The sequence below is a fragment of the Protobothrops mucrosquamatus genome, unplaced genomic scaffold (assembly GCF_001527695.2).
Source record: "Protobothrops mucrosquamatus isolate PMUCROS unplaced genomic scaffold, P.Mucros_1.0 scaffold_50, whole genome shotgun sequence".
NCBI classification, from domain to species: domain Eukaryota; kingdom Metazoa; phylum Chordata; class Lepidosauria; order Squamata; family Viperidae; genus Protobothrops; species Protobothrops mucrosquamatus.
Genome location: NW_015386126.1, coordinates 310,092 through 334,493, shown reverse-complemented (window position 1 = coordinate 334,493; position 24,402 = coordinate 310,092). Strand labels below are relative to the sequence as shown.

At 35.0% G+C, this 24,402-nt stretch overlaps 1 protein-coding gene across 1 annotated transcript in view; it reads right to left on the bottom strand.

Moving 5' to 3' along the window:
• Positions 1-24,402, bottom strand: part of KIAA1109 (KIAA1109 ortholog) — a gene marked incomplete at its 5' end in the record, with an annotated part of 73,074 nt that overhangs the window by 3,541 nt on the left and 45,131 nt on the right. The window contains 18 exon segments of the mRNA XM_029283224.1: positions 512-706; positions 1,473-1,676; positions 2,011-2,259; positions 4,231-4,445; positions 4,612-4,804; positions 5,151-5,308; positions 5,778-5,925; positions 7,103-7,363; positions 7,838-7,975; positions 9,401-9,580; positions 9,962-10,156; positions 11,205-11,385; positions 12,388-12,527; positions 12,613-12,774; positions 17,067-17,241; positions 18,803-18,983; positions 20,523-20,735; positions 21,764-22,008. Of these exon segments, the coding sequence (XP_029139057.1) occupies positions 512-706; positions 1,473-1,676; positions 2,011-2,259; positions 4,231-4,445; positions 4,612-4,804; positions 5,151-5,308; positions 5,778-5,925; positions 7,103-7,363; positions 7,838-7,975; positions 9,401-9,580; positions 9,962-10,156; positions 11,205-11,385; positions 12,388-12,527; positions 12,613-12,774; positions 17,067-17,241; positions 18,803-18,983; positions 20,523-20,735; positions 21,764-22,008 (3,433 nt within the window).

The window sequence follows — 24,402 nt, the reverse complement described above, 5'->3', positions numbered from 1 at the left end:
GAGAATATTTTTATGCTTAAGGCCTTATGATATCTCTGATTGATACACAATTCCTTTGTATGTACAAAATGCCTTCATTAAAATGAAGTAATTCTCAAGTGTGCACAATCAATAATGAGCTATATTTGATTTTAAGCACTTGCTATCTTGACACATCAACTGTAATAAAAACCAACATTTTACAGTCACATTTGGAAGATCAGCTATCCAATATATATCCATAAATCCATTCTCCTTTGTTTTCATATTTTATAATTAGACTATTATGCAATATTGGTCGTGTTACATGCAACTGAAATTAGTGGGATGTTTTCTCAGGTAGACAATATAGAATTGCAGTGTTAAGAATTTTATTTGATTTCAATTCTCATTCAATAGTGATATTTGATATGGAGTCACAATTGTCATGAATTAAATTTATTTTTTCATTTTTTAAATAAAATTTTGCTATTATTCCATTTACACAAAATGCAGATTAAGTTCATTTTTTTTTACAAAAAGAACATACTACCATGTATTAAAGGTTCCTGAGGTTGTTGAACATGAATGGATTTGAAATCCAGCTGCATCCTTGGTAATGCAAATATTGTTTCAGTCTCATGATTGTAACTGGAACCACCTCTGAAACCACTTAACAAACTGGAGCTTTTCACTGTTGTAGTATGCTCTGTGTTGTTTGCATCAACATTTCTGAGAAGGTTTAATTCTGGAAAGAATAGCAAATAATGTTTTGAGATAACATGTAAATAAACTCATTTAAATAAATGATTCTTTTGAGGCAGTTATTAGTAATATTTCAATTTATGGAAATTACAGGTTACCAAGATTTATATTTCTATACAGAATAAATGTTAAGACATGTAGATGTATTTCATTTTAGGTATGACGACTCTCTTAGATAGTTGTGTGAGTGGGTGTATCTGCATGGCGGGGAGGAGAGAAATGAATAAAATTTAGGTAAGTAAAAAATTAAGTCACATTGTGAACCTTTTAAGTGAATGAAAATTGACAACCTCTACAATATATGGGGATAAAAAAGCAGGAACCCCTACTTCATTGTGCTTGCCATCTTTTATATTTATCTTTTATGTTTAAAAGATTTTATTGTAATTTCTTTGCTTCTTATGAGTGGCCCAGAGTCACTCAGAGTCAGGTGGTATACAAGTTTAATGCATTATTACTATTATTATAATGATTTGTTGCATTGAGGTTTAAATTGGATTTGGCATTTTTGTCCACCTACTGAGTTCTTCCTAAGAATTGTGGATAGGCAGATGCTGTTAATATTATTTTTATACATATCTTTCTGTAAAGTTGAGCACATTCTTTTTATACAATTGCTTCAAGATTTAAACTAAGAAAATTATGAATATTTGAGCATCTTTCCATCACATGCAACTCCTTCATACTATTAATTGGAACTTTTGTAAATTTATGCCAGTTTCCCAAATGACCAATTTATTTGTTCCTACCTTCATTTCGTGTAGCTGTAACATAATTGAACCATTCCTTTACACTTGCAACTCCATGTGGTGGATTTTCATGACGTCTCCTTGTTATTTTAGTAATTGTTGCCATGGGACTTTGCAGGGCACCACATGGTTTTGTTACCATAGTATTGTGACCCAAATGGAAGTCTAGTGTTTGCACAACATATGTAGAATGTTCAGTGGATCCTAGGAAAGGTTGAACATAGCATTTTTTTTAAAAAAAATATTGTTATTTTCTGAAGTCATCACTTCAATGGTCTGCCATTGTATGCACAGTATCCATATTAATCCAAAATTAATCTAAGAGCAAAATATCTCCTCCAAGCACAGTATTGTTTGTGGTCATTGCATATGAGCTCAGTAAATCTCTTGATACCATGGCAAACTCTCATTTTAATAGCCATACAGAATTTTATTAGGTTTAGTATGTAGGTTACAAAAAAATTCAGCCAATGTTTAGTCTTCATTACAACTTAATATGGGAAAAGATAAAACAAAAGGCATACAAATGCCTGAATACCTTCTTGCCATATTTTTTGTGCTTCAGTCCAAAATGCAATATTAGGTTCTTCAAGATGAAACAGAGCCCACGATTTTGAACGAAAATTAGGTCCATGGAAACATGCCAAAGTCATGTGATTTCCATGCAAACTCATAGAGCCTCCAAACTTTCCATCGTCTGGTAAAGGAAACTGAAATAAGGATATGTGGCATCCTGACATCACCTTTAATACTCCTGGCCAGTGGCGATGATGTGCTGCATCTAGTACTAGAAAACAGAGCACACAGACATACAAAGAGGAGGATAATGACATTATGATTAACTTTAGGGATTCAAAAAAATCCTTCTATAAATAATGAATAGGAATTTCATTAATAATTTTTCATTTTTTCTAGACTTCAATGCTTGTGCTTAGGAGAAGGATGAGCAAATAATTGTTCTTATTTTCATCTATGTATAACAACCAGATTTTAAAACTGTCATAGAATCACTATTAAATCCCTGACTTATGACCATTTATTTAACAACCTTTCAAAGTTACAATGGCATTGAAAAAAGTAATTTATGACTGGTTCTTGCACTTATTAGTTGTAGTATCCCCATGGTCACATGATCAAAATTCAAGCATTTGGCAACAAGCATGTATTTACAATGATTGCAGTGTCCAGGGTCACATAATTGCCATTTATAACCTTTATAAGGGACTCCTGACAAATAAAGTCAATGTTGGAAGCCAGGTTCGCTTAATGACCCAATTTGCCTATGTCCACTCTGTCTGCCCTATGACTGCTCTGCACCCTGCTTTGAGGGGTGACAAACAGCCCCAGAACTGCACAGTTACGTGCCATGCCTAGGGAGACTTAGCCATCCCAGCAAACACCAACAAGCATTTGGTTCATCCAGCAGCCTTCTCTTCCAGTTCGTGCATTCACCTTTTCTCCCAGCCACTGTGGCTGAAACAAAAGGGCCTCGCTGTCTCATTTGCAGACCTAAGTTCTATGTGAATGTTTCCTACATGTAGCTCCCCAGACTGACCCAGAAACGCTAGCAAGCATTCATTCACCCAGCTGCCTTTTCTCCTCAGTCTCATGTGGGTCTCCAACGCAGCCCAAATCTGAAGACTGAGCTGACTGTAGAAAGCTGCGTTATCTTTCCAAATATGTTCCAAAAAGTGCAGTTTTCCAAAGACTCGAGCCACATGTAGAAGCCATGAAGTTGGGTCTCCAAAGGAGATAGTAAAGGCAATAAAATGCCTCAACTATAGCGGTTGGCAATTCAAGGCAAAAGGTCAGTGTGGGAAGTGGGAGAGAAAGCTGCTGGGTGAACAAATGATTGCTGGGTGGTGGCCAAGACTTCCCAGGACTAGCAAGCAATCCCAGAGCCATGTTTTTCTCGGGCTGCTTACTACAAGGCAGGGCAGTCACAGGAAGGAGTTGGAAGTAGGCCCTTAGTGTGAGACTTGGAGCTGGGAAGGACCAAACCTGGAATGTCCGGAAATGGCATTGGGTACTCATTTAACCACCCATGATTCTTGGTTAATGATGCAGCGGGGAATGCTGTTGTTAAGACACACGATATCTCATTTTATGTCCACATGGTTCAGTGAAGGAAATTCCAATACCAAGTGTGATCATATGTCAAGGATTACCTGTACTTATTTTTTTGTATAACTTACTATGTTGATACAAGTGTAGATTAAACATTTAGAAGTATTATATGCTTCAAATGGCTTTTGTTTGTGTATGACAAAATGGCTGTAAAAGAAAATGGTGCACGCCTTTTTGTGTCTTTCCATAGTAGGATATACACATTATTATTTTTCAAAATGCTCACTTATAAAATTTTTGCTGAAATTCAGATTTTGAGGCTCAGTGATAATATATCAGCTCATTTTTTTTCAGATAAAGTTTTTATCTAACTCTCTGTCTATCGTTCTAAATATAGATTAGATCATATTTTTATTGCAGTACTCCTTTCTAGCCTGTCTCCAGAGTTATTTAATAAATTCTGGAAAAAAACACTGAAATGCTGCTAAAGAAGATGCTAAAATACAATTTTATCCATGGCTACTAAGGTCATAAAAGAAAAAAGATGTCATTCATATTCTCCTGCCATCATAGTATCAACAGCAGCCAAATGGAGTCTGGGCTCAAACATTAGGCAGGCCAGTAATATTTTGGTGTATGGTCCTGAAAGATAAAAGCTTCATGATATGAAAGAAATTGATTTCATACATACACTGCTGTGAACATTTTTCTACATTGCTGACAACAGTTTTGGAAGGAAAGTATGGAACAGGTCCCCATGTGGACAAAGCTCGCTTGCTTGTATCAAACTGCTGAGTAAAGAATTCCTGGAGCTTCATTCCTATTTTGATGAGATCTGGTGTAGTTGATCTGGAAATCATCACTTGAAAAATATCCCATTTCAAATCACCATGGACAAATATCTCACTGGAATATATAAATAATAATATTTTCCATGAATTTATAATGCTTTATTAAACTTTGAAGAAAAGATAACTAATTCAAAAATGTTTAATGATAATTTGATTAAAATGGTTTGAAATAATAAAAGCAGATTATATACAATAGATCTAGCAAAAAAAATATCCTTTACCTCTTCTCAGTAATGCTGGAATCCAAAGTATTATAGAGATTAATTTTCCACTCATCCTGCAGCTTAAGATCTGCATTACTGAAAATGCCCATTAGAATACTAGACCCCATGTAATCCACACGAGCTTCAGTAGAGCCCATGGTAATCTGAATTTTGTGATTTGGTTGCTGGTTGGGATGTTCTGAAATATGAGCTGAAAAACATATATCAGTTTAATAGCAAAGGGAAACAGTGAGATATTATACTTTGGCTCTCATCACTAGTCTCCAATTAATATCACAATGCCTCTAAGCTCTCTCTCTCTTTCTGTATTAGTGCACATAGAGACACACAAATAATGTTGAAAATGTCCAGAAAATGCTGTCAACAATTAGTGGTTACTCAATTTAAACAAGTCTAAGTCTGACCTGGTGTGATGAGAGGTAATGAATAGATGCTAATTTTTCAGTTTAAACAAATACAATTAGATGATGTCTTCACTATATTCACTATATAAAAATAACTAATCGTCAAAAAATACTGGCTAATTTTCAACTTACCCACCATCTCCAAGGCATTAACATCTATGGTACCACCAACCACTCCTCCTCTAGAATCCAAATGTGATCTTCCCAGTCCAACTGACATACTAATTTCGCGATCCCTGTTACTGCCCACAGATAAACGACCCTGGCTTTTCAGACCACTGGTAGTCCACCTAAATCATGCATAGAAATATGAAAATATCATTTATCTTATTTGTCCATTTACATGCAAAAATGCAAGTTATAAAATGCATTTAACAAATAGATGTGTATGGTAGTACAGACACAATTCACTTGATCTCATTTAACAAAACAAGATGGGAACAAATTTTCAAATTTTTGATGATAAAAATATTAATGGGCCATCTCTAACTATATTATCACCTAATATAATAGTAAGATAAGAACAAAGATAAGAGTATTTAGATAACTCTGCAACTAATCAATGTCTTCAACAGTTTATTTTCAAGGAAGTCTCTGTTCAAAGTCCTCCAATTCTATGCAACTTAACTTGAAATGAAAGTTGATGCTTCCTGAATCAAAAAGTATTCTTCAAGAGCATGCACACATACTCTTACATGTTTAAAAAAATATTTGGAATATACAGAAAAATTGAATGGTTAATTAAAAAGGTTTTCTTACGTGGTATTTCCCATCACATTGCTCATATTCATTTGTACATTTAATTGTTTCAAGTTCATAGCAAATACCACCAGTGTTTCCCATGGTGTCACTTGCTGACTTCCAGCTTTATTTGATTTATTAAATGGAGTTGATGTTTTTGACAGATCTGGAATTAAACACAAAGCAAATACTGTAAATGTAACACTGCAAAGTATTACTGACAAAAATCAAATATTAATACCACTCTGCAGATTTTGCTGGGAAATACATCAGAATAATCAAGTCCAAATAAGAACTTGCATACTGCTTGACTCTTTACTTCCTTTCCATCTGTTTGCACATAATAGTGTTATGATATATAATCTAGGGAGAAGATTTGTACTTTGTGAATGTTTGAGAACTTTTTTCTCAGTGAATAACAATTTTACATGATAGTTGTCACAACTGGTTGAGTTTTTAAATATCGGAGATTGTTAAACCTAAATGTTATCTAAATGTTTTCAACAGTGATTGTCAGAAAATATATGGGATACAAATGTGAACTTTGTATATTCTAAAATTTCTGAAGTTTACCTTTCAGCTCTAATAATTAAAAAAGCAAAGTTTTTTTACAGCTGAATAATTATATTTTGTTTAACTAACAAAAAACAGAATAGAACATTTGAGCAATTGAACTGGGATTACTGAAATTTTCCTTTTCCAAATCATCAAAGTTTGATAAAATAAACACTTTTATTGTTTTTTCCTTTCTATAAACTATTGAAAATTTAAGCTCTGTTCCATCCTGTGTTGCCTGCTTAAATTTTCAATCCTTCAGTGGACTTCCTCTATTTCAATTCTCCATTCAATTCCAGGATACAGTATTCCTCAACCCTTAGAGATGAAATAAGAACGTGTTCTCCAGGCAGACAAGCACACTTGAATAGAAATGTTTTCGTATGTTTTCATTTTCCTTGTATTACATAAGTGTGTGTTTAAAATGCATAAAGCTCATTAAGTGAATTGTTGTATCAAATTAGTTTCTTCTCACTTTGTAAGACAATACAGGACAATTTTGTGTATATCAGTACACTTTGTAGCACAATAAACAAGTTAATGGAAAAGAAAATCATTCGGTTTTGTTTGAAGAAAAATCATAAATCAGAGCAATTTTGGGGTAATATTATAAACTGCATCCTTTTAGATTCAATGACAGTATTCTAATTATAATAGAGTCAATCCATTTCAGTGCTTTACAAGACAAATGATTAACTGTTGGCGACTACTTTTATAGATGTATGATCAGTTGACTATATTACACAGTGGTGTGTTATTCAAAGTAGTGAAATTAAGCTTCTTTTCACCTTTCTGAGGGACTGAAGAATCTGATACACTTCTGGATCTTGAAACAGCAGGGGATTTTAGGTTATGAGACACTGTTCCAGAGGCCATATTACTATTGGTACTGTGCTCGTTGAAAACACTTGGTGATTGAGCCATATGGGTAAATGAAACAGACTGACTTGGTTGCTCCCAGGTCCTACAATATGCTTTTCTTGATGAGTCAGGCGACATGTGCTGGTTCATTCCTTCAACAGAATCTGGGGTCCCAGGACCTGATGTTACTAGGAACACATATAACAAAATAAATGGTTTGTTTAGCTCAGGGGTGTTAAACTGCTGGCCCACGGGCCGGTTTCATCATACTGAAGCTGTGCCCATCCCATTGCCGGCAATGGCAAAACTGGCCTGATACGTTGCGCAACGTCACATGACGTCGCGAGTTTGACATGTCTGGTTTAGCTTGTTATTAATTCAGCACAGATCTATCAAGATTATTACAATATGCTAAGCTCCAATGTCACCTCGTTATTTATTGAGAGACTAGGGGATTCTTTGTTTAAAAACAATTTAAAACCAGCTAGTTTAAGGGAATCAAGGGAGAGACATTCATACAGCTTTTAAACACAAACATTTTAAATCCATTTGCTACCCCGCAAATGGCATTTCTAACACCAAGTGGAAAACTAATATGTTTTCAACGTCAATCAATCACAGTAAGATTATTATGAAAAAAAAATCTTCTTTTGACTATTTACCTGGCATATTTATTGTTTGGTCACCTAGAAAAAGGCGTCTTGCAATGCTCCTTCTGTACCATGCTCTTGGAAATGCTAGAATCTCACTCAGTCTCCTCATGTCATATTTAAAAGAAGCAGATCCTATATCACAAACAGCTAGAAGAATATTATAAAAAATCTGTTTATATTTTACATTTCACATTATTTTATTCATTCTTGTAACATCTGTCATTCATAAACCAAAACCAAGTATTTAATAAATTATAATGAATACACTCAAAATTGAGATAATTAATTTGATTTAGATTGTATCAGCATCCTTTACATCAATCAAACTGACTCGGATTGCTATAGTTTAATTCAGCACAACATAGAGAGGGCTACAGATTCTCCCACCCAGGATCAAGGTTATCGATATTTGTTTGCTTATATGATTTGTAACCTGCTGCAACCAATTTGACGACAGCTATTGTAGATTGCAAATGTACATTTCATTTTTCAGAATAAATTCGTCTATATTATATATTTTTAATCTCTTCTTTTTTTAGCATTGTAGCACCAAACTCTAGGCTTACTGCAGTAATAGCCAACTCAAAAATGTTTGTATTCCTCCAATATATTTAATATTAAAACTGCTTGCTACAAGAGAGCAATTACTGGCACAATTTTATTATCTCATCTCAAAAAAAGAATTAAGGAAAATGTAAATAGATGTTGAAAAATAACAATATATCAAAGGCTTGATTTAGTATTATGGTGAGCCAGACCCATACATACTTAAAAGGCTTTTAAATTATACAAATGTAAGTTCACAGTGGTATCAGTTTTGTTTGCAAGTTCAAAAAGTGATATTCTTTCACATGCTTGAGGGAAGAAGGAAGGAAGGAAGGAAGCAGTTGTGGTATTCATGTTTTATCAAATATTTCCCAGATGATCTGCCTATTATTTTGATTATGCAGGTAATCTTCACTTACTGGTGGTAATTGGAGCTGGGAACTCCATTGCTAAATGTCATGATCATAAGGCACAATGTGATGTGATCATGCCAATTTACAACAAAATTTCCAGCAGTCCAAGTTGCAAATCCCATGCAACCATAGCATCGTGCAGTCATATGATCACGATTTGTGACCTTCTACCAGCTTTCCTGTTGACTGTTCACTGGAAGCAGCAGAGACATCACAAATGGTGATCTTGTGGTCAAGGGATGCTGTGATGGCATAATTATGAGCCAGTACTCAAATTAAAATCATGTGACTGCAGGAATTTGTGCTGGTTACAACTACCCTCCCTCATTCAGTGTTGTCATAAATTTGATCAGTCACTGAATGAGAGGACATTAATCAAGGACTTATTGGCTGTAGAGAGCTATGACAAGGTCAAGAAAGATCATCTGTTTAGTGGAAAAAATATATCTAATTTTATAATTAGCTTAAAATGTAATTATGCAACATCCATTCAAAAGACCTACAAGTTCTACAATATCACAGGAGAAAAAAATTGCAAGCTTGATACTGTTACATGTAATGCAGTAGTATTTTCTATGCTGCACTGAGTTTAGATGATATGATTGATAAATACCAGATATGTTTATTAATGTAGTCTCCATCTTATTGGCAGATTTGCTTGCAGAGAGGGTTTCAAAAAAGGTAGCACCTCCTGAACGCCTTATTCTTGACAGGCTAACTTTTACAAACTCAAGGTTGATGCTCAATGAATCTTTGCGACCAGTAACTGATGAAGGTTCTTCATCTATATTCCCTGAAACCATGAACAACATAATTGCTTTTTTAGCTTAATCTAAATGGGTGAAACCTATTCTCACATAATGTCTGAATACGTTGCGCTTTGCACAAAAGTGTGCGTAAACTTTGGCTGGTATAAAATATGGTGAATAAATTATTGCTTGCTATATCGTGTAATAATTTTAACAGTTTCTAAACAAACGAACAAAGGAAATTTTTACTGCATTTACTGTATGAATGCCTTACTACATAGATGTACTCTGAGATATGAATACAAAACTTATTTTTAAGATACATTCATACATATTTAAATCAGAACAAAATCCTTTTTAAAGGCTTATCTAAAAAGTAAAAAAATCACCAATACATTTCTATGAACCACACTATTCTCTATTACCTGTTCCAGAAGATAAGCCACCCACAGTGGTTTTTTGCTTTCCTGCTCCATACGGATGAAATACATAAAGGGAAAAATCAGACATGCAGGCTGTGAAACTCAAACCCGAAGAGCTGTTGCTAGAACCTGTCAAATCTGATTGGCTGCTACTATGCCGTGTTCTGCCAAAAGAGCTGCCTAATCCAAGAGAAGAACCTAAAACAGAAAAAGAAATGTATTCTAGAAAAATCATAAAGATCAGCCAGGGTACATTCCTTGGAAAGACAAATAGAAACATATTTTGATGAGACTCGTGCAGTCATGCATTATTAGAGATGAGAACTCATAGTAGTATAAATCTGAATTCTTCTGGAAACATTCTTACAAATTATTTATTTTTTATTATTTTTATTTATTCATTTCTATCCTAACTTTATCATTTTACAAATAACTCAAGGCAGCAAATATGTCCAACACATCCTCCTTGTGTCTTCCCTATAACAAAAACCCTGTGAGGTGGGTTGGGCTGAGTGACCAGCCCAAATTGACCCAGCTGGATTTCATGGCTAGGGTGGACTTGAACTCATGATCTTCCACTTTCTAGCCTAGTGCCTTAATCACTAGACCAAACTGGTATTGGACAAGCTTTCAGCATTATTCCATGAATGGCTTAATCAACGCACCCAAAGCACTGCTTTTCCCTCCTACTGGTCACATTATAAGATCTGATAAAGAAGTCTCTTTCTGCAGCCTGATATGGATAAATCCTAGATTATTTGAAATGTTTAAGATTTTTTATGTGTCAGCTGTCCTCCAGCTAAATTAATTAAGTGGGGTGAGAGTGGGAGTACAATGTAGTCTAATTTATTATTATAGTCACTGACCAGAATGTCATACTAGGCTAAGCTCAAAAGGAGTTTGGTAAATTGATAATAGAGCTCAGATATCACATTAAACCATTATTTAGTGTCAGGTTTACAAAACAAGCAATTATGTCTGAAAGTTTACAATTTGTATTAATCATTTAGGGAAACAAGTCAACTTCAAACTTTTAATTCTAGTTTGATCTAAATCAAAGTTAATACTAGCCACTGGTTTTGTTAAGGCATAATCATGGTTGTTAAGCACACATTTTAATTTCTGTCTTTTGAGAGCACCAGAAGACCCACAATTTATTCTTACAGGATTAAACTGTTATTTTATATTAAACCTGAATACACCTCTAAAAAGAACCGAAACTGTTTTTCAATAAAAATGATTTTACCTGGCGAGATAGTTTTAATTGGCATCTTTGATCCACTTTGTAAAGAATTTTCTGTAGGGCCAGTCGAACCTAAAGTTTCTAATTCTCCTCGATTAGAAGAAAATACAAGATCAAGGGAAGGAAGTTTCAACATGCATTCCACCCGTGACACAGGTAAGCAGCTGAACTTGATTTGTGAAGGCTGAAGAAAAGAAAAATGGTGTTTACCTTACATGGAGAATTGAAATGACAAGAAAGCAACAAGTAACACAACAATTTTAAAGATGCAATACTATTAAAAAATTTTAATGCGAGAAATAAATAATGTGTGACTATCTAGATGTTATTTAATTCAAGTCTAAATAACTTCATTCCTGGGTCTATTAAGTTGGGCTGATAGATTATAAATTGGAATTCAAGAACAACAGAAGGGACATAAAGTATCCTAAGATTTAGAAAATAATTGTCTTCAAATGATGACCTAGTGTCAGAAATAAGGAAAGTAACATATTGTTACCTCTGCAGAACATTTAGAACAAGATTTTTTGGGGCCCATAAAAGCTGTATTAAGAAATTCTAAGAAGAAGTCTGACACTGAAGAAAACTACACATGGAACACAAGAAGAGTATAGAGAAAAATTATATTATTAAATACATCAAATGGAATTTAGTACATCTTTGCTAATACAAGTATCAGCCCTAGTTTCACATTTCCTGGCTCTGTGTAGTTTGAGTCAATAAGCTGCAAACATCTTAGAACTGAATTTTAATTTGTGCCATCTGATTAGACTGCTGAGTCTGGAATACAAGCAAGCAATATTCAATTTTATGCTGCCAAACTATAGGCAGATCAATATGTCTCAGCTTAACCCACTTTCATGAAGTTGTGAAACCAAATGTTGCTTTAGATTCCATGGAAAAAGTTAGAATACAATATCTAAACTCATAATATAGTTTATATTATCAGACAGTGAAATATTTAAAGCAAAATATGCTCTACAAATAAATACTTTTCTTTACAAGGTATCAATGATATTTCTCATATAAAATGAAATAGAAACTATAGAATAAATGAAAAAAGTCCCAATTTAAAATAGAATTCATTATTTTAGCATTTGAAAAACAAAATATTTCTGTGTACAAATAAATCTGGCCAATTTACAACAGCCTTGAAGGTATTACTTAAGTTGATATCCATGCTCACCTGAACTCTTACATATACCACTACATCAACAGGGAAAGAAGAATATGCTGATGTTGATGAAGATACTAAGGAAGCTGTGGATTCTTCTAAAGGATCTTGCATATCAAATTGACCAATATCTTCATCTTGTGAACTGATGGCTTTAAAACAATAAGGAAGTGATTACATATAAATTCTCCAAAATAAAAATCAGGATATAAAAATTATGGTAGAGAAATATGATACCTGTATAATTCCTTTCTATTGGAGTTATAGGTATTGTTTCCAGGGCCTTTTCTAGAAAGTCTAATAGGCAAGGGCTAATCACCATTTCTTCAGGCAAAGATTGAAGTGCAACCCAAGCATACAATTTTGCTGTTTTTATGCCACCACTTCCTTTACCTTTGGCTGAAAATTTGAAAAATAAAGTGAAACACCAGATCACAAATGTCAAATAGAACACAAATAAAAAAGTAAGAAAAGTTAATGGTAGCTCAAAAGTGAGGTTACCTTAACTTAATTCCTGAGATATTTTTCCTTAAGTTAATAATGTATCTCTGGCTAATCCAATAGATCTCAGCATTTTTATAGAGAATTGAGATTGATTTAAATCATCCATAAATTTGCAGTTTAATAAAGCTTCTAATTTTATAATCAGAATGACTAAAATAGATCACTTTCAAAAACTTAAAATGAAATTTCCATTCCTGTATTTAAACATTTTTGTAAATTGAAACATTGGTACTTCCTGCGACAGAACACTCTAGTGTGGATTAACTCTGCTAATTATCCAAGAAAAGCAAAAAAAAAAAAGAGATATGTTTATAGCAGCTGTACTGCTAATTATTAATTCTCTAGTTTCATCTTGTGACCAACTGTGGGTAGGAAAAGTGGTCTAACTTAAACAAATAAGGATGCTGAATGTACCTATACAGCAGGGGTGTCAAACTCAATTTCATTGAGGGCCGCATCAGCATTGCGGTTGCCCTCGGGGGGGCAAAGTGGGTGCGGCCTACTGGGTGGGCATGGATGGAGTGGGTGTGGCCTACTGGATGGGCGTGGCCAGCTCTACATCGTTCACATCGTGGGGGCCTGGGCAGGAGTGGGACAGATTTGCGCCACCCAGCTCAGCTCTTGGCGCTGTGAGGGGAGCGCCCCACTGCCTGCCAAAACTGTGCAGGCTGGGAGCTGGGCAGCCTCGTGCTTCTTTTTGGATTTGCGCCGCCTGGCTCAGCCTCTCGGCGCTGTGAGGAGAGTGCCCCGCTGCCTGCCGAAACCCCTCCCTCGGAGCTCATCAAGCCAGATATGTGAAGTAGGTGAGGGCCATTTGCTGGCCACTTCCAAGTGATGTGCATTTCTTCATTCCTCACAAAGGGTGACACCTCCCCAGCATGCACCCAGGGGGCAGGGCTGACGTGGCAGGGGTTGGTTCCTCGCTGTTTCCAGACAGCCTTGTGGACTAAATACGTTTCAGCATAGATGGCCACCACAAAATTGTACATTGGCTCCCGGCTGGCCTGGGCCAGGGCCAAGGCAGTGGGGGCCATTCCCTCACTGTTTCCAGGATGGCTTCGCGGGCCACATGAAACCACTTTGCGGGCCGTATCCGGTCCCCAGGCCTTGTGTTTGACATGTCTGCTATACAGAGTGGAATGAATGGGTACATTCAGACATTATGGCAAACCAGGCTAAGGCTTGCCTGGAATTGCCCTGAGTTATATCACCTGCCATTTCCTATATATGGTATCACCCCATAGAAGGCATGTGCATGAAGTTATGCCTCAGTTTTTAATCTGATCTTGTTTGATCAAGATCATTATTGGATTCTTTTAGTTAAAACTATGAGATTTTGGATACAAACTAGAACAACACATGGTTCCTTTGGTTTGTTCTGGTAAAACCATCATCTTATAAAAAGGTTTGTCTTAAGTGACATATCAAGTGACAGTATTACAATCTGCTCAAAAGAATGCATGGGGTAAAGCAACAGATACAATCCAACATGTTCCTAACTAAAGCACATGCCCAACTTGCCACATTGTCTGAGCATGTTCAGCATATGCCAAGTATCCTATAAATAAGTATGTAACTCAAATGCTTTTCTCATGCTAAGCCCCCCCAAAAAACACCTTCGTGGTCAATGCTTTTCCCCCCCATTCTTCATTTAGTTTGAAGGAAACATCAAAACAAAGTTGAGTAACCCATGGAAAATATAGTCTGCCTGCAGCACTAGTATCCCAAGATTGTGTAACCAATATTTGTTGAAGTAGGTAAATTTTGGCAGTGTGTTTTTGGAATAATTTTTTGGGTTAAGGGATTAAGAGTGGGAATGGATGTAACTTGTCTCCTAAAGATTTCCCAAGGCGTGTCAACTATTTATCATTTTTCACATTCAAGGGGGATGAATTAAGAGTGGCAATGGAAAAAAATTGCAAAGCACTTCCATTCCCATCCTTTAGCCTTCTAAAATGATGGAAGATGTATGAGTTACATGCTTCTAAGTAATCTCTGCAAATGTAGTTCATCATGAACTACACCATGAAAACAGTTAAGGTATCAGTAGATAATGACATAATTTATTCATGCCTGCGGTTTTCCAGAGATTATTTTGCATCTCCATTTTTTAAATCGAATCTACTGTCTAAAATAGCTTCTCTATTATCCAAATTGCAGGAAAATGTAGTCAGAATTCAAATAGCTAGGTATTCTTTGGATCAGGAGTTCCCAACCCCCGGCACCGGGCCACGGCATGCCAGCAACTGGGCCACACAAACAAGCAAAGCCCCATCCGCAGGATGCAGGCAGCACACGAAACCACGCCTCCTCTGGTTCACGGAAAAATCTTTCTCCATAGAATCGGTCCCTGGTGCCCAAAAGATTGGGGCCTCTGTTTTAGAACTTGAGTGATTTTTAGGCAAAAAGTAGGCTATCTTAGCATGAATAAATAGATAGATGTGTCATAGGTTTTGCATGCAGACCTACTAAGCAATCACATTCTTTCGTGAGCCTTGCCATTTGATAATTTAAGGTAACAATACACTGAATCCTTAAGATGATGTTTTGCACAAAAAATGAATAATATATTACAACTGGTACTTGTCCTCTCCTTGATGCACTCCCACCCTATTTCCACTACCAAAAAGGTTGCTGTTCTTCTGTAGGATCACTTGTACAGCTGTGGATGGTTATATAGTTGCAGTAATCAGTTTCTGTCTGATTCCCAACCACATCTATTTTTGCACTATGGTATGCTCCGCTGCTCCTAAGACACATTCTATATAGGTATCTCTTAAATACATTTTCTCTACATGACAATCTCATGTTGGACAGAATTAAGGGGAAAAAATGAAATATATACAGCATATGAAATAGACTGAAACTCTAAATACAAATATTTAACAATTGTATGATAAGAGGGGTATTTGGGGTTCTCTGAGCTTGGCTGTTTTTTGCAGACGTTTCATTACCCAAACTAGGTAACATCATCAGTGCTAGTAAGAAGTGGGGCTTCCCCTGAGTTTATATGTTCGTGGAAATGGTCTTGGAGGTTCTTTGGTTTGGATGTTTACTGTTGGCTTGTTTAGCAATTCCTTGATTGCAGTATTTTTTACTTGATGGTATGATAATATTTCATTTAGCTATATGATTTAGTATTTAGATTTACAATCTTGTTTATATTATAGGGCATAACTGACTTATTGATTGATCTTGTTGATATAAATCAATTTGCCTTCTCATTCATAGATTTTCTAAAAATCACGTACATTTAATAGTTGCTTGTATATTTTACATTAAATACATAATGATTGATGAAACTACACTTAAAAGATGTTTATAAAATACAAATAAAATGAATTAAATTAACTAGCAAAAACCAAGAATGTTCAAAGCTTTAACAACTGAGGAACAATTTTAAAAGCTGTACAACTAAACCATACAGTTTCTAAGTATAAAGTTATCTTAACGTTTTTTTCTAAAAGTGTCAATAAATGGTGACTATTCAGTTTCACTGAGGAGATATTCTACAATTAGGGCTGAAATAAAAAAGAGTTTTCTATGAATTCATGCCTTCCAAGTAATTGGATTTCAGCTTGATTATTCCTTAACCATTATGGTACCTAAACAAGCTGGTTGAAGATCATTGTACTTATAATTTTAAAAAATATTTAGGTTATCAGTCTGGGAAAGTTGTTTTATATTACTGATCGAAAGGGATCCAAAAATCTAGTCATATAGCTGAAATAAGGTTTTCATTATAAAACGTGTATATGCTTAGATACACAATTCTGAAATTAAGGATTTCAATTTAACATTCTACACTAAGGATAACTGATTTCTTGTACTCCACATATAATGGATTTCATGCATACTTAGGAATTGTGAAAATTGTCCAAATTTTATTTTTAGTTTCCCCAAACATTGACACATTAACGCAGCAGATGTAGTGAGCGCAAAAACAGACCAAAGAATATAAGAGAAACCATTTATAATAGTTGATAACGTAATATTTAACAAAGGGAAAAACTAGTAAGAAAATAATCAAAAGTACAATTTTTATGTAGAAAAATTATGCCCTAAAATGTATCACATCAAACAGAACAGTTTATTAAGCTACAAATACTGATCTAAATATTGAATTCTACATTATGGCAAAAGATCACTAAAGTCAAAAGACAAACAATGAAAAGAGAAATGTTTACCTGATGGAATAGGTGGGGGTTGAGGAGTTAGTAAGGTTTTAGCCTTGATACGAGTAGGAGGAATGGTGTCTTTCATACTATACAATTTTGATTCTTTGGAAAAGGTTCTTTGAAGAGATGAGCCTCGAGATGTATTTGGCGACTCAGTTTTTAACATCTTAGAGTTGTAATGTAGCTAAAACAAGATAAAATTAAATTAAAATCATAGGTTTTTGCATAGCCAAACTGCTATGGGGGGGGGAAGACAAGGAGTATTATAAAGAAGACAAGAGCATAAATCACAAATAACACTTTGACTGAAATTATCAAAGTAATTGAAAATACAGGGTCTGGTGGAATTTTGATGGGTTGATGCTCTGCAAGGATCCCAGTTAGATAAAAAATGTTCTGGAAAATTAGTTTTCGTAGAGGTAGCCTATCAGTATATGATGTACAGTTATTCCTTGCTATGCTGGAACTACTGTATTAAATAAGTTATAAAATGTTTAAAACTATCTGACTGGATTTAATTAAGCTATTTTATTTGTAAATATTGTTAAATATGTTTTTAATGTGAAATGTATATTAAATGTATATTAATGTATATTAAGCCCTCAAGACATGGCTTTTCCATCAAGCGGGATTGGCCTAGGGGGGGGATTGTATAGGGATTTTAATAGGGATTTTATAACTTTTCTAAAAATAACAGGCTTATTTAATATATATTTTAATTGTTTTTAGATATTTATTGTATAGTTCCGTTTTTATTGCCTGTAAGCCGCCCTGAGTCCTTCGGGAGAAGGGCGGGANAGGACAAGAAAGGAGATCTCGTTACACAAAATATATTTAGATGTAATAAACCCTTTGTTTATTTTCTTCATCAGCAACTTAATAACACGAATCACTTTTAAAATATAGATCTTGTTGGCATAGTATGTCACACCTGTCGCACTCTCATTTCTTTATCCTAGCCTTTAATTGTCTAGGAAAAAGCCTTAAGGTTTTCTATAACATATACAATGTTTATCAGCCCTTTTTACTATTGGACCAGTTGGCTAAATTTTCTTTCTCTTTTCTTCAAAATGTTACTGCCACAAAATTCCTGATGCCTCCCTATCTGAAATCCTATTCATTATGTATGCAAATACACTGGATTTGGCAGTATATTTGACGAATAAGTTTGAGGTAAATCAGTGTGCCACACTGATTGGATGTGCCACACATCCAAACTGGATGCAGCACATATGTACAAGTACTATACTATCTCTAATACAGGGGTAAACAAGAAGAGAGAGATAGAGAGAAGGATTAAAAATTATAGCTGGCAACATAGCAGGAACTCTTGTAACGATTGACAGTGCCACTCATCTGTCAGATTGGCAATGTGGCACTGATTTCCTCAAACTTATTTTTCAAATAATTACTCATCCAATCTTATTAGTATTTCCAAAAATAAAAGTATTGTAGAATTCCCTTGCTTCCAGATTTGTTCAATTTGATATTAAAATGCTTTTTTTTTAATTATGAAGACAACAAAGTAGATATGCCACATAATGAATCATACATTCTTCATTGAACTGAGGCTCTCTAAATTAGCCTTAATGCTTATCTGTAATAACATTAGATTTCCTAGCATATTTACAGGCTTCAAAGCAATAGCTACTGTACATTACATGATAGGCTCCGGAAAGTGATGTGAAACTGAAATTCTATTTTATCACACTATATGAAGGAAATATCAAACTTTTTATTTTTACCTTAACATCTACACCAGGAATGTAAAATATTGTTGTTTCCACATCACTAGTCTTTGTTTGAAGAGATGCTGGTACTTTCTTTCCAGCCAGTAAGTGGGTAGTTGATGCATAGTTAGTTTGAAATTTCCTTTTTTTAGAGGGAGAGTCTTGATCTAAACTTCGGGAACTGCGATCATAGGTCCTAAGAGATATATATAAATAGACCCACTCATTACCCTGAGCATAAAGGCAATATTAAGTTATTTTGAAAGTTCTAAATAGTCACTGTTAGTCAAACTCACTGATATCACCTCAGAGAACTGAGAACAGAAATATTTGGCATGATTTGATTATGCTCTAGCTTACATTTGGCTTAAGGCTCTCAGGCACACAGCATAGTAGGCAAGAATCTTTATCAGCTAGGAAGAAGGGAGCGTAGTAGCTCACGTGGTTTGGACATTGGGTTGGAGGTTAGCAAGCCCACGCTTGAGACTCAAGTGCTGCTACATGGCAGGGAGAACTCCTGTCATTTATTCCAGCTCCTTGATATGAAAGGAGCCCCCATGGACATCCATCCTGGCATCGGTGATATCACCGGCTAATCCTTTCAACCCAGAAGCACCTTAAATGGTGCCCTCTAGCACGAATGGGGAATTAGGAAGAAGCCATTAAAGCATTAGATTGTCCTCTATCAACAGTCCAATTCATTTTTAATGTACACTTTTTAAAAAATTCCAACACTTATTTCTCCCACACTTCTCACCACTTAATAGATTTTTTACTCTGTTTTCAGCCTTGAAGATGGAGAGCTTTTGATGGTTGATATAAATGACACCCCTGTCCTGAGAAAATCTCTCAACTTTCACAAAAATAACACAAAAGTGTGGTTTATCTATGTGATTCAGTGGGATTAGCTGTATATTTTCTCTAGTTTTTTGCATCACTCAAGAGTCTACTGGAATTGGACAGCCTGTAAATTTAAAGGTAAGATAAAATGAGATAAGGGTTTGTTCCAGATTTCCATAAGTAAACTTTTAAAAGAGCAAAATATTTCTCCTTCTGCTGTCTACCAGAAAGTCATCCCTACATCATTGGGGAACCTTCCAAAACTAATATGAGAGGTTATGTAGAGGTGGGAGAAGAGAATCTCTTCCATGGCTAGAGTCTATTTGTTAAATGGTACAAATTCTTTGACTTCTGTAAGTGCATTATTGTACTTGTATATTTATAATATTTTTAATTGCATTTAACAATTTATATCCTCTGGCATCTTATTCAGTCTTCCATTCATTCATTCAGAAATGCTAGATGTTTACTGAATTAACAGTAATAATGTATAAGACCTCAGACAAGTTGCTTAAGTTTGATCTGATTAAACAAGATTTAAGTAGGCCAGCATTTCCCAAAAAGTATGTTCCATTGCGCAGTACCGGTTTTATAAAGACATACAATTGTACACAATGTAAAAGATAATCATAAATCCTTTTATACCTAATTATGAATATTTTACATGCAATTTAAATACGATGCACCATTTTGACTACACAATTTGTATGTCAAAGTTACTGATACAAAAAGGGGACATTCTTCAAGTTGTCAAATCGTCTTTATATGGAACATCGCAACTGAATTGCTGATCGGTATCACTAGAGATTTCATACAAGTTTCAACATATAAAAAATGTTGCTACTGCTCTAAACATAGTTTGGTAAACCTGCTCAGCTTTTTGCAGGATATTTACCTCCTTAAGCTTATGTCATCATGTTCTTGCTGGAGTGTTGTTGGATGGAGTACACACTTCCCACTGTCAATTTCAACTCTCACATCAAGTTCAAAGTCAATATTCCTCTCAGTAGTTGTTCCAGTTACACTTCTGTTGGCTGGAGATGTTGGCCAACGTTCAGTAAACAGTTGGTGAACAGCAGCAAAACCTGTAGCTTTCTTACGAGTAGTCCTGCAAAATATTTTTTAAAAGTAGGTTTGACAAACTTACTTTACTGCATGCAATTTGTTAAAATATATTTCCCTTGGTATTTTTAACACTGTAGAGGAGTTCAATAGTCAAACTATCTGAGATAGCCAGTATTTTATTTTCACTGAAAGTGGCTATGGAGGTTCTGTATTGGGCAAGTCTATTACAATGAGGAAGGAGGAATTAGATATTTGTCTCATTTTCTCACTAAAATACATTTAGCCTTTGAGAACAAAATCCACAAAGGTACAATGGGAATTTTCAGTGGAGTTTTTTCTCTTCATAGATCTTGGGAGGGAACCAAAACTAGTCAAAATAGCTGCTTAAAAAGAAATTAAAAGAATTTATTCACAGTGTTCTTACACTATTTACACTTTAAACCTACACTAAAAAAACCCATTTATGCAGCTATAAAGCAGCTCTGATTAAATGTTACTGTATCAGCATATAATGTTTTAAGAAATATTCCAGACGCTCATTCCATTCAAAGTGACTAGCAAATTACCAACAAATGCTATACTTCCATAGCTAAAAACCAGAATAGGAAGTGCAAATGAAAATGTTGAGTTCCTATAATGTTGGTGCTATATTGTTATTTAATGAGATATAGAACAATTTTTATGTGGAATTTATGAATAATTTATTATTTGCCATCTATCAAGTCAGATCTGTAATGCACTAGTTACCTGCCATCATACTTAGATAGAAATGAAACTTTCAGGCTACTTCAAATTGGCAAGGTTTGAACGTGACATCCTAAACATCCAAAGATGTGTCAAATATTGAGTTACTTGATAGTCCTTTCCAAGAGTTATGGTTATTTTCTGCCATAGGCACTTGCATTTAGTATTTTTTTGTTAGCTCTGCTAGTCAAATTAAATATCCTGCCATAAAGAGTTCAGACCAAATATTGTATAGAGAAAGCCGGAGTTCTTTTTATATTCATCAATATGCACATATTCAGAGTGGTTATACTGAAATGAATGTTCTGTTTTTATAAATATGCTCACAATGCTTTCCGATAAACATATGGCCTCTCTCTGTCATGATCTTCCTCTTTTTCTGAATCCTCACTTGATGAAGACAAGCTGTCATCTCGTCTTCCTTCTTCAGGCTGGAAAGGAATGCTTGGTGAGAAGACAGCTGGAGTTTGGGGTGAACTGAATACTGAGCATGATCCTTCACTAGTGTTTGAGTTATGGGATAGACCATCAACAGTTACTGACAAAAGATCCAATTCTGTCTCCTCTGGAAACTGATTACAAAGAGACAAAAAAGATATTCAAGTTATAGCTACCAACTATCTCAAGGATTGGGGAGGAAAAATCAGATTCTTAAAGGCAAAAGCAGTAAATGTTTCATTTTGTACAGGCCAAAGAACTGATGTCAGCCATGAAATATGTTTTTAAAATAGATGAGTGAGTAACCTTGAAGAAGTATGTCAGAAAAAGGAAGTGAATGCATGTTATTTAGATACAGCAGCAGCTTAGATTGCAATATATCCTACTATAATAACTGAAATAAACATTTTAAAGCATAAAAAGCAAGAACCCTACAGGCCTCCAATAAATGAGAGAAAGTAGCAGAAATGATTAGAAAATGGAAGCTCATGCAAAATGCTGGCATAGAATACACTCGATTATCTCCTTTTAAAGCAGTACATATGATTAATTTTAAAAGCTAGATTTTTAAGACAGTAATGTTCTGAGGGGAATTTCTGGAATATTATTTTGATTCTGAATAAATTAAGATGTAAATCTTCAGGTTTCAAGTAAATCTAAGATATCGGTAGGTGTGGAAAAACCTTAAGGTTTGCAAAGGCCCAACTTTTTAAAAAATAGTTTTAGAAAAATAGCCCCAAAGAAGTGGTGTGGTAAAATGCTCAGTAAGTATGGAATGATAAAAAAAAACCTATGAAAAAAAAATTAAGGATGGAAAGGGGAATAGAATGGAGATAAATGTTTTTGGAAAAAACATGGCTGTCGCCTGTCTTTTCCAATTGGTGCCCATTACCTGCAGCACTGCTGCTCTCTGCGCTTCACGTGAAAAGATTGTTCATTGTAAAGAAATGTTTAAATTAATGTTGACCCAACTTTAACTGAAACTAGAAGAAATTTATATCTTTATGCTTGTCCAGATAGGAAACTTTGGAGGCTGTGTCACTTATCAGTGAAAGCTTGGGGATAGATAACCTCTTTGGTTCTAAGGATCACAAATGATTTGGGGTGACTATTCAGGAGCCTTTTATTTGTGTATATGTTCATATACAGGCATACCAAAGCACTAAAGTAAACCCTTCTTGTATCGCAAAGACCATCTCCGGCTCTCAGCAATATCAGTGCAGAGATTGGCAGAGAAAAGCTATTAAAGTCTATTTCATAATTTACCATGTGTTGTAGACATTGCCAATTTTCAGAAAGCACTGTTTTATCACCATGTGACTAGGGAAGTCTCTCCCTGAATAAATTCAATTATCAGATAACCGTCGCAATGAAAAACTCATTTGATCTATACAGAAACAGATCCTTTCAAGAAATTGGTAATGACAGCTTGGTAATGAAAGAAATTTGCCTCCCCCTGTTGGGTAAGGCATGAATAGGAGGTAACACATGGGAAAGGAGGATTATGGGAATCAGAGTGGTACAAAGAGCTACTTCAAAGATTGTGTAAGGCAACAGTGTCCAACAGGAAACTACAGCATGCCCATTGCTACATGTCATCCTTTTCTACACTTGTTGCTCTTGTTATATTGAAGCTTTATTTGGGAGCATGCTCTTCATACATAAAATATTATTAATACCTATGTTAATATATTTAGGTCATGCTGCTAAAATCTGCCTGCCAAAAAAGAGTAATTTTTATTTGTGTTTTGTATCTGTACACTTTTGCATTTACACGTGCACACATGCATATACACAGAGACAAAGATTTATGTCCACTGCATCTGAAATCAATACTGGAGTTCCCTGTCCAATAAATATGTAAACATGACATATTTGTCTATCTCTGTACACATCTGCACGCATACACACACACAAATACACACAAATTCAGCCTTCTGTTGGTAGTCACAATCTACAATTGGGTGGGGGCCAGCACAAAGAAGGAAATTTACTGAAGCTAATGTTTAAAATGATCTATAAACTAAGGCCGGTAGCAACTATGGTTTCACGCATACATTTACTCTTCTATACATTGAAACATACTACATACAAAAACATTATCCTATCCTTCTTTCATCAGAAACAGCAACTATGAAGAAAAAGGTCACTAGAGGTAGGTTAAAGGAAAGAGGGAACCTTGGTAGGAAGGGAAGGGGAGGAAACTGGAGAGTAATATTGGTTAAAGGTGTGGGAAGAGTTAATTGAATGGTAACCTTAGGAAAATGTTAAATTCTTTAGGATAGCAGGCCTCTCCCAAGGATTATTAATTTATTTATACTTCAAAAATAATTTTCATAACTCGCATCATCAGTGGCTTGCATTTTCACTCATTCATGCATCTTTTGTTCCTTCTCTCCAATGCATAGGAAAGTATTTGGGAGAAGAAACTCCCTCTTTCTCTCAAGAAATATGGTATTTTTAGATTTTTTTAAATAAAATCTATGATTTGGGTTCAAAGAAAATAATCACATAGTCCGATTTTCCCC